Source organism: Ascidiella aspersa, chromosome 3 (genome assembly GCF_963924565.1).
Source record: "Ascidiella aspersa chromosome 3, kaAscAspe10.2, whole genome shotgun sequence".
NCBI classification, from domain to species: domain Eukaryota; kingdom Metazoa; phylum Chordata; class Ascidiacea; order Phlebobranchia; family Ascidiidae; genus Ascidiella; species Ascidiella aspersa.
Window position 1 is genome coordinate 15054543 of NC_139449.1, and position 11301 is coordinate 15065843.

The 11301-nt window shown below is 35.0% G+C and overlaps 1 protein-coding gene across 3 annotated transcripts; it reads left to right on the forward strand.

Annotated features, from left to right (window-relative positions):
- Positions 1–1797: 1797 nt before the first annotated feature.
- LOC146160354 (uncharacterized) lies at positions 1798–10648 on the forward strand. 3 transcript variants are annotated; one of them, XM_083385482.1, is made up of 7 exons: positions 1798–1905; positions 1991–3198; positions 3274–3351; positions 6518–6598; positions 6672–6716; positions 8289–8478; positions 9397–10648. In XM_083385482.1, exons 2-7 carry the CDS (start codon positions 2040–2042, stop codon positions 10463–10465), a joined length of 2622 nt encoding a protein of 873 aa, XP_083241608.1. In that variant the 5' UTR covers positions 1798–1905; positions 1991–2039; the 3' UTR covers positions 10466–10648. The 3 variants fall into 3 exon arrangements, with proteins under 3 accessions (XP_083241608.1, XP_083241606.1, XP_083241607.1); XM_083385480.1 differs by having other exon boundaries at positions 1801–3198; XM_083385481.1 differs by lacking the exon at positions 3274–3351 and having other exon boundaries at positions 1801–3198.
- Positions 10649–11301: the final 653 nt, after the last annotated feature.

Sequence of the window (11301 nt, forward strand, 5' to 3'; positions counted from 1 at the left end):
ACTAGCAGATCGATTCAAGTCAGAATCTCTTCTAGATTTCTACTCTTCTCTGAAGCTAGAGAACTTTCCGAACATGAGAATACATGCTTAAAAAATCGGTTCTTTTTGGTTCTACCTCCAATATTGTGAACAAACTTTTCAGAGATAAAATTCACGAAATCCAGGTACAAATCCTCTCTTACTGATGATAATAGCTGTGCTTCGCATCTCCACCTCAGTCTTTGCCGAGCTTTAATGAACTCGTAAAAGCCTATCAGAGACTAGATTTTTCTCACTAATTGTAAATAACTTAAGTAACAGTTGTGTGGTGTTTAATGACATTTCATTATAACCCGGGAGCTAGCAGAGATTTAAATGGCATGTCGAGTACTAAGGTTTGACTATTTAGACTTTAGAGCATATAAGGGCCCCATATGCACCCCCAAAAGGCCGATTAAGTTATGAATTTGGTGCGTTTAGAAAGCGGGGCTGTTGAAAAAAAACCAAAATTTCGGTTTAAATATCATGTCGAGTACATCGATCAAACCTATCTTAAATGTTGCGCCACATATCAGTGGTCAATAAATGGCCGATCTTAAGTGCGGGAAATGGTGCAAAACCCATTTAAGATCACCCTTAATGGGGTCACCATGTCACGTTTAAATATCATTTCGAGTACATTAATGAAACTGGGTATAAAGAAACTTTATATCCCCCTGTAGCAGGAATGGTAAGTCTTAAGTTGATGTTTTGGTGCAAAATACATTTAAGACCGGGTCAAATGTAGCACATGTACCTTCTCACAAATGCCGACGGAGGGCGCTGTTTTGTTTTCAAACTATGTTCAGTTTTGTTTTCAAACTGTTTACTTAGTCTGTACTGCTTTCATATTTTGAATTTTTATTAATTTTATTATTTTTTATTTATAGGAACTTACGATTCCACATACGCCATTATAGGTGAAATATTTATTCCTTTGAAAAATGTCTGATACTGGTTTCACCCGGGTTTTTAAACATTAAGTTTTATTGTTTACACAACATTGTGTTGTTTTAATGAATGTAATTCTAGTGCGTCAGAATTGTGTCAAAATAAATTAATTTTAGTTTAAAATTTATCAAATTTGATTTTTTAGGTCAAAATTTCTTATTTTCAGGTCCAAAAACTCTCCCTGCTTGTCAATAATCACCAGCAAAACATAACTTGCACAGGGAACCGATTTCGAGAGAGTTTCTGTTACTGTTTCTGTGATGAATCGACGAAAAAACAGATGGTCATATTACCTGCTTGTACAAACATTATGAAGAACTGTTTATTTTAGGTACTCATATTTTAGACTTAAAGGTGCCAAAGGTAGACGAAACAAATTGAACTATTAAAAAACAAAGTAGGGTTTTGATTTGGTCGTATAGGCTCTTGGTCCCCTTTGGTTCACTCCCGTGTCGTTATTTGTCAGGAATAATGGGAATCAAAATCTTTAGAAAATAGCCAATTTATGACGACACACGTTTAAACAAAAAAAAATTAGGACTTTTCATGAATAGTGGGTACAATTTCTCATGAATCATTCTTAAACCAATAATTACGAAGCGAAAACGGCTTCAAAATATCTTTGAAACAAAATAGTTGACCATTTGAAAGATGTTTTCAATCTAGGTTGCCAGTTGCACATAACCGGACAAACCAGTCTTTGGAAGCAAACCGTCACAAGCAAAGTACCGACAGGCGCTACAGTAAAGACGTGGTAATTGCCTTAGGCTATTTTCAACGTACAACTCTTAACCAAATTTTCTATATTCTTCAGTCAAGAGTTCTATGAGTAGGACTATTACTGATTTTGCAACAAGCTGAATGTAAGGTTTGTAAACGATACGATATATGTTGATAAGAATGAAAGTTCTCACTTAAACGTCCATTACATTTTGAGTAAGTCAAGAGTTTTAAAGAATTGTACAATAAACATAATGAATATTTGGTGTATCTCTGCTTCATTCTTCTGTATATTTGTTAGCTGTTCAACGGCACCCACTGGTGTCGCCAAATGGAAAAGGCCACCAGATATGTTGCAGTCAGGCATTGCTCAGTTTTTTCAATCATTTTCTACGACTGTCGCAACTCCTATTCCAACGTATTCCTTCGAGCAGCTCGATGTTTACGGCGATTATGCTGATACGTATGATTATAATAATACCGATTTTAGCGATGTCAACGATACCAACGCTTTTTATGAACAAGTCAATGATACGAGAGAGGCAACACCAACAGTGACAAATTTAGCAACAACAATGACAAAAAATAGTGTCGCAGATATGTCCATTCTTTCTTTTATTGCAAACCTATTAGGCACGTCACATTCGCCTATCGATGTGATTACAACTCGAGATTCCCCAACTACGCAGCAGATGGAAATTTTAAAACAAATTACACTATATTCCAACGAATCCAAGGTAGTAACTTATAGCACGGAAACAGCTTCATCCTCTATTGAGGTTACCAAGACAGTTAAAACCGACCTTAAAGTTGATTCAACAACGTCGTACGATGAAAGCAGGAATGTCTTAAACGATATTACGTTTTTTTCAACAAAGTCGCCGAAAGCGACCAATGAAACATTAACAACGACCGTAAGAAGTATATTGGCAGCTTTGCCGTCGTCGTTCAGCGGCACAACGAATAAGTCATCAAGTTCGATGATCTACCCGCCAACTGAGTCCACGTTGTCTTTGATCAAACCGGAACAACTCTTTACTAAAACCAATGTCTTATCAAAAGTTATCTTAACTCAAAACTTTTCAGTTGAAAGTGATCGCAACTCAGAAAGCGTGACGCAAGTGAATGAAACAACGGAGCCGTTGTTAACACGCAATTCAGATGTCATTAAAAACAAGTTAAACTACGACACGACAACTCTTTCGAACCTAAATCCGACCAATAGAAATGTTTTATTCACTGAAACAGAAAAAATCGCCAAAAACTTTTTTCCAACTAATAAACAAGAAGCAAGCACTGTAGCATTTAGTGAGCATGATGAGTTTAACGTGATAACAGAAAGACAAGAAAATGGGAGAAACAGAAGTAATCAAGATTTCATTTACAAAACTTCAACGGAACAAACTAAAACACAAAGTCGTTACAACAGTATTACAACATCAGCGATCAAACAAACAACGGAACGCCCAAAACTTGTCACAACGAACATCCCTGAACACGGCCAACAAGGTTAGTATGCAACAAATTAAATTTTTAACAAACTGTAAATTTTTAACAAACTGTGGATTATTTATGTTTTTTAAGTTACTGCAAACCAAAGTTTTACAACCGCCCAAACAACACCATATGATCCTTTTTGGTGGATAAAAAACTCCTATAAAGGTAATGTCCTGTTTCAGTCTGACTTTTAAGGGCATCTAAACATTGGTAAACTTTAGAAAAAATAACTATATTACTGTTTTATATATTTTTATGACTAATGCAAGAAATAAAAATAAAGCTCTTGAATTAATTTTGGACGACATTGAATTAAAATAGTTCTGAACCAGATTAGAGTTAAAACGTATAGAGATCAGAAGCCATTTCAGCCTACTATTTCATGTTTATTTATCATTTTCATCTAAACATATCTCAAAAATGTACCCCAATTTTTCGGAGCAACAGGCTTCAAACATTTGCTCTTGAAACATTTCTGTTTCAGAACGTATAAATCAATGGTTGCTTAACAATAACGATTAATTTATTTGTGCTATAATATGTAGGTTGAAGGTTGTAAAGCAGGGGTTCCCAACCTTTTTACAATCTCGTACCACTTGGGACGCTCTGTACTGCCACGCGTACCACTTCTTTTAGAACAGTGGTTCTTAGCCATTTTTTTACCGCGCCCATTTGGTAATTGTCCTGTGCCTTGCGCCACTCTTAAATATTAAACAATAATACTAAAAGAGATTCGCTATTTTTAAAAATTAACTCTTCGTGGCGCGCTTCTTGGTTTCTATTGGCTAAACTTTAATTTGGGAGACACCCAAAAGTTGCTCGTGCCTGATATATTGATTAACATCGAGCTGATTTTGACCGACATGTTGTAAAAAATTAAAACATTGAGGTAATCGTGTTTTAAAATAACATTAAAAATTGGCGCAAAAAAGTCTGAGTTCCCCCCAATTAGTGAAGCGCAAAAAAAGTTATTCGTAGTTTGCGCGAAGCGCAAAATGTTTACGTACGTCGTCCGGGAATGTAAGGCATTTAAGGTTTTTATTGTACTGTACAGTACTTTTTTACCGGTAAATAAACGTAACAAAAGGCTTTCAATGCATGTAAAACGTAGAGCACAAGAGAGTACCTTGTACAACCCATACTATAGTAGCACCATTATAATCTAAGGAAACTGCTACCGTTTGGTTGTATATTCAACAAGAGGGACAGTGGCCACAGTTCTACCTAAATCTAATTGACCGAAACTGGACAAACTTCTTCGTCATTTTAGAGTACATATTTCCAGATTACAGAGGAGTCATTTTTAGCATTCTAATTTAACGGTATCGTGTAATTTAAAAAAGTGTTTTTGTAAGCGCTGCTCCGGTACAAAATAAAAGTCTTTATGCCCTAATAAGTAATTATTATGAGGCCCATTATGTGTCAAACGCATCAGTTATTGGTCTTTGATTTAAAAAGTCGTTTTTATGCAAAAGTGTAGCTGTATATTTTTTAGAATCCATTCGTAGATATTTTTTTCTGTTTTTGCACTTATTCCATGTTTAGCATTATTTTACCTTCAACATATAGCATGTAACAAGCAAACTGTTTAAAGAAAAACATGTAATAAATACGACAATTTTACCAAAGTTGTATTCAATTAAAAGGCTTAATTTTTAAGTCATTCGCAAAATTGGCAAATTTTAAATGCAAGGCATTTGTAAAACGACTAAGTAGAGTCACACTGCACTTAACACATATGAAGATAGCTTGCCAGGGTGGGATGGAGAGGGTGCTTATACGTCTAAAATAACGAAATATTATAAAATATTTAAATAAAATATGAACCAATTCATGAGTGTGAATGATATTTTTTAATTGTTGTTTTGGCATTGCTAAGCCTGCAATACCTAACTTCAACAGCCGTGAATAATAAGCTATAACTGTGGTGATCTAAACCTTATAACTGGATTTTCAAATATCGTTAAATGTTGTTTTGCATTTGAGTGTATAAAAGGCAGTGTACCGTGTGGTAGGGATGAACAAAAGAATTCCTGGTATAATTCAAAGCGTTAAACCAGGGGCATCCAACCCGCAACGAAGTCTCTGAAGTGACCCGCTAAACTTGCTATATTTCTACGAAGAATTTTAACTTAACTGATTGACCTTTGATAAAAGCACAGACACCAAATATACTATTATAGTTATCAATCTGTGTATGTGTGTTTAGATAATACTAAATCACTAGCTATCATGGTTTACTTAAAAGGTTTCATCAAAAGCAGTGATGGAGATAGCCATGACAAATTTAAAATGCCTGAAATTAGTTGTAGCAAATCTACAAGTGTAGTTGGCTGAATTTTAGTGTAAATCTATAGTAGCTCAAATATAAGACCAGTGCAAACCCTAAATTTTCATAACTTCAATATTTACAATCAATCACATAGAATCGTCTCATAAAACTCATTGGTTACGAGCTCAAAATAATATTATTGCTACTGAAAATGTAGCAGTAAGTTTCGCATAAATATTAGTATTCAATTTCATTTATGACCCACTTGTGTCTTTACTTAAAACAGGTCTCGTTTGTGTCCCGCGCAACGCCATTCATGGGCTATATCAGGGATGGGCAACCTAAGGTCCGCAGGCCGGTACCGGTCGCCAATTGAAATTATCAGGCATCTTTTCTAAACTGGGCCATATTTTGTTAGCTATGTTAACTACGTGAACACAATTTTTTTTTGCGCTGCACGCCAATTTGTTACTATGTGTATTATGGTCGTGTTTTTTCGAAATATTTTCAGCCTAAGGTGCCCAACAATGGAGGTATCGCCAACCCATTTCTGAATCCATTTGATCACGTTTCGGATGAATTCATTGCATGTTTTGAACATGGACACAACATCGAGTGTTTAACGACGACATTTAAAATACACGGATAACTACACTAGATTAACGATTACAGTTTTCGCGTTTAGTATTTTTATTACACCTTATCATGGATTACGTTTTGTTGACTAAAATTTTAAACCTAAAAACGCATCTTTTGGCGCTTTGTATGAACGCTTTTTCTGAGTTGTAGTTAGACATATTTTTAATTGCAAAAATATCTTAGGTCTACTCCTGCTTTTTATCAGTTGTTGTAATTAAATGCCAAAAGACTAAATGTTTTAACAGCAAAACTGGTTTATGTTATGGCGACTACAATAATATGCGCAAGTTGTGAACTAAATGTAACAAAATTAAGTAGCGGGACTTAACAGAGCAGTATTTTACAACTGTTTTGTAGTCGTGGCCCCCTTTTTCACTTTTTGAAGACTTTTTCTAACAAGCAATAAACTAATATCATTAGGTCAGGAAACAGCGATTATGCAATCCACAACATCGGGTTTCAATTGGAATCTAGTAACTGAAGACGCTTATACTAAAAAAGGTTACAGAACTTTTATTTGTTTTTATATCAACTCAGCATTATTGTTTTAAAATTAGCGCATTTTAAATTCCAGAAAAAGATTATGAAGATCCCCATGGAACGAATTATTCAACTTTTGGTAAATATAATTATTTTCAGAAAAATCGCGTAGAAGCCTATTGGTTAAATTAGTGGTCGGCAAATTGTGGGCCGTGGCCCCTAAGTGGGCCGCAGAGCTTTTTTTAGTGGGCCGCGAGCATAGTTTAATTTTATCATGTAATTGTGGGCCGCGTGAATGCTGTACATATATTGTATTTTATTTTAAAAGTTGGTGTGGCTAAGAATTTTTATAATGTTTCAACGTGGTTAAAGCCCGCGTGCCAAGTATGGCACTGTGAGTGTCTGCCAAAGCCAACTTTAGCTATGTAAACGCAAAAATTTTCGAGCTTCGGGAGTATATTCTTCGTTTTATACCTTTACCTTTTGAAATAGCAGTGTTTTTGGCATCAAGACGTGTAATTGTTCACCTTTTCTTAGTGGCCATCAGCCTAACGCTCTGTGGACTTCAACTCCCTACAAAATACAATTTCTACCGACACATATATATATATATATATATATAGTTACCAGTAATGTAATTTTTTATTCAGCATGGTAATATTGCCATTATATTGTGAGTAACCTTTATCAAAATTTTACTTCAAGGTTAACGTAATGTATTTTTGTGTTTCGTGCGGTCTTTTTACCTGATTGCGGGTGGCGCTATTGAATCATTTATGCATCAAGTACTATACGTCTAAGTTAAACGTTTTGACAAACGTATGTTAGCTTCATACTTGCGCACGGGTTCGTTCAAGAACAACAGGTGTTTCAAAGAACAATTGTTTTAAGACGTAACTTAGTGACGTCATTCTAATACCTCCAACTCAAAACAAATATCCTGGATCCGCCCTGCTTTCAAAGTGGTTTTGCTTAGTTGGCCTTTAATAGCTCTGAAAAGAGTTATTTGGGCCGCGGCAAAAAAGTTTAAAACCATTGGGTTAAATACATAAACGTTTTATCGTAAAACTAATAAATTCAAAACCGTTGGCAATCATTTAAAATTAGAAAAACACTTCGGTAATCAATAGTCATATATTAATCATTCTTTTTACTTCTTAATTCTATCACGCAATCGCATTATTGAAAGTTACAAACAGAGATCTTCGTCATTTTTCTAAGGTTTTTTTTAATTAGACCCAATTTAATTAGTGTGCCGGGTGTGTAAAAGGTTTCTGAGCAGTGTATTAAATAATAAAATACAAGCACAGATTGGGAATGGTAAAACAAAAAAGCCCCTCAAAATGACCGCAATTCATCGGTTTTATATGTGCATAATATTATAGTTAACTGGTTATTATCAATATGATATTTTAATTAAAGGTACAAACAGTAAACGTCGCTGTTGTCAGGTTACTCCTAATAAACAACATATAATTATTTAAAATATTTAAGATAACGTAACAAATATCACCTATCAAAAACAATTGTATTTTTAAGTAAAATAGAGTTCGGAGTTAAAAAAATAGAGTTAAAAAATTGTTTTTATTTCTTATATTTTGTTTTTGTCGATGTCAGAAATTAAGTTGTCTTTATCGAAACGATATAAGAAATACATATACAAGTTTAAAAAATTAAATATAGTTAGGATAATATTTTTTTATGGTTACAGATATGGATGATAAAGAATTTACTGATGACTTACCCTCCTTAGTAGCTTTTAAACATGATGGACTGGCACTAACCTTCTTCAAAAAAAACTGGTTGTGGTTTTTTGTCGGCATCATTGTGGTTATACTTTTGTTTGTTGTCCCGGGAATGATAGTCCAAATATGCTGTAACAAATATTATATTTTTTACAGGCAAGTAATTTTATTGGAAATTTTTCTAGTAATTTTCCACTCTTAGCACAGTAAAATAGGACGTCTTAATTATGTCCCTAGTAAAATAGTAGGATTTTTAATGCTTTAGCCCAACTGCAAACGATACGATCATAGACATCATGGTCGCTGTAAAAACGTCAATTACTTGGTAATTACATCCATAGTTGGAAAATATGGACTACTATACAATAAATACGGACTCTACAAAAAAAATATGAATTACCATACCAATATTAAAAACTAGGAAATCTACAGGCACTTCCTAACGCAAGTAGGCGTGTTATTATTAAGGAAATGAGTGACCTATAATTTTTATTCAATTTTTGAACAGAAATATTAACATAGTCATCCATCGTACAATTTTTATTGTCAACCGACTTGAAATATTTTTTAAAATATCCTGATGTACAGCAAACCGGAGGGGGAAACAAACCTAAGACCTTAATTCCACGAATTATATTTTTGATAAACTAATATTTAAATATATCCATAACACCAAGAATATAACGGTCCTGTTCAAATTTTTAATTTGGCCAATAGATAAGCGCTTCCAGAATGTATATTTCTTACATATTTTCTCTGTGACCACTGGCCAATCCTATGTCTAGTTTTGCCGTAATCAATTAAAAAACTATAGAACGCAAATCTATATCCATTACATTTTTATTTTTCCTACGTATATATTAGTTCAGGTTTGTTTTTGGAAGGTTGCTTTATTTGGAATTAAATGTTTTACTAATTTGGGTCACATATTTTGTCTGCTCCGGCCCTTAAACAGGCAAACAATTTACTTTTTCTTTCCGCCGGTTTAAATTGCATACTTTTTCATGTCATTATACATGTAAATGGGCGATTTTAGGTTAACGTTTCATAACTAATTCACTTTATTTAACGCAGAAGAGAAAAATCAAAGCAAAGGAATATTGAATACCCTGTCCAAACTTCAACTTCGGAACCTAGCAAAGTTTCGCCGAGTAATACTACCGTCTATCAATCAGAAGACATTCATTCGGTAACAGTTCCACATAACAAGCAGCACGAAAAAGAGACTGAAAAACTCGCTTCAACGTCCGAAAATTCTGGACATAGACGTGTGGAAATATATACAGGGCCTTGCAGTCTAATGTCGCAGAATATGTTGTGCGCCAGTAACGAAATAAGTTCGTCTCCTCTAGCTACGCTAAATCCTCTTATTAGTACAGAAAAAAGCTCCGTTTGTCCAGCGTTGTCAAATCCACAACAACCGCGATACATATACCAAGAGCGATCACCCGTGCTTAACAATGATGACGCTGAAGTAAATTCTGTTCCAGTTACAAATAAAAAAAGTCTTCTATCACCGTTGTTCTGCAATGAAGCAATAATTACAAGCAATCCGACAGACTTTGAACGACCTGCACTGCGCGTACCAAAACAAACAACAAACCCGGTCCGGCCACCTAAGCCAAAGCAGTACAAGTCTAAAACGGTACCAAAGTCAACAAATTACCAGGATTGCAAAAGGGTGACAAAGGCGAAGCGACCATGGGCTGACAATGAACAAGGACCACGTCGGCAAGTAAAATCTTTTAGACGACAAAGTACGTCTTCTGAATTCCAAAGATCCGATGTCCAGGAACGTAGTCCCGTGAATAACGACGGATGTCATCCTCCCCGTACTAACAAAAAGAATAAATTAAAAAGCTTTAAGACGCGCGAGGAACTATTAAGGCAGCTAGTTAAAGGTTTTAATGAGGCAGAGATATTGCAACGAAAGCTGGACAGAACTCGAAAGTTGACAAACAAACAAAATACAGGGGTTGGTGGCGAAAATAGTACGCTATTCGATGGGACTGGATCAAAAAACAACGTTATAAACAGGGATTCAAGAAAGAGTCATCGCAAAGATCGGCCTCCTCCGTATGAAGATGTTATGTCAGCTGTGAGCAGCAAGCTCAAACCAAGCTCACGTCGTCATCGGCGATAGTGCATTACCCTGTGCTACTGTGTATCGCACATAAATGTACTAACATGATGTTGTTAAATTTATGCTCCTAATAAACCTGGTGTATTGGTAAATTTACATAAGCCAGTTTGCTATTCTGAAACCATAAACATTTTCTTAATCTTATTTATTATCTAAATTTGCCGTTTAGAGTGACCTGTTAAAAACCATACAGAGTAGTTTTAGAATGTTTGCTTGTCACTGAAAGGATGTCAAATAAATCTAAAGATGAGTGGTTTTGAAAATTGCAGTTGTGCCCCATGAGAATGACCATGGGATGCACGATTATGCGAAAGACTAGGTTATAAAACCCGAGTAGCAACCTACCTACTAGTCTGTCACATAATTTTACCAATAATTTCAATAAATCTACCTTTTTCAATGTACCAAAGTTGTTTATATATATACACATTATCTGGTCCTAAAGATTAAAATTCCTATGGATACAATTTTACAAAAATCTGCTGTTATTATTGGGTAAAGTGGACTGATATAAATATATTTAAAACCAATGGAATTTGATTGCACATAGTGCAAAATATGTGCGCACATTTCAAGTTTTAAAGCGTGCGCATTCCCGCGCGTACATTTTTACGCACATTTAGCAGAAAATCTCACATACCCGTCGCTGTCACTTTCATAACATTTTTAAGGCTTGTTTTCGAATTCAAGCAGAGCGTCAGGCCACAAAACATTCTGGCAAGGAGTTTGGACTTCAGCCATAAGACTGTAATAAGAAGGACTAATACCTAATAGTCGTAAATAGGCCTCAACATTTTACCAAACCCTAAAACCCACCCCTAACTTAATAACGACCC

Bases quoted from the DNA above. Each gene is read 5' to 3' on its own strand.
- LOC146160354 (XM_083385480.1), top strand. From the start codon at position 1,944: ATGAATATTTGGTGTATCTCTGCTTCATTCTTCTGTATATTTGTTAGC. The intron at 3,352-6,517 runs GTAATGTCCTGT...TAATATCATTAG, and splicing joins GATAAAAAACTCCTATAAAG to GTCAGGAAACAGCGATTATG. The intron at 8,479-9,396 runs GCAAGTAATTTT...TATTTAACGCAG, and splicing joins AAATATTATATTTTTTACAG to AAGAGAAAAATCAAAGCAAA.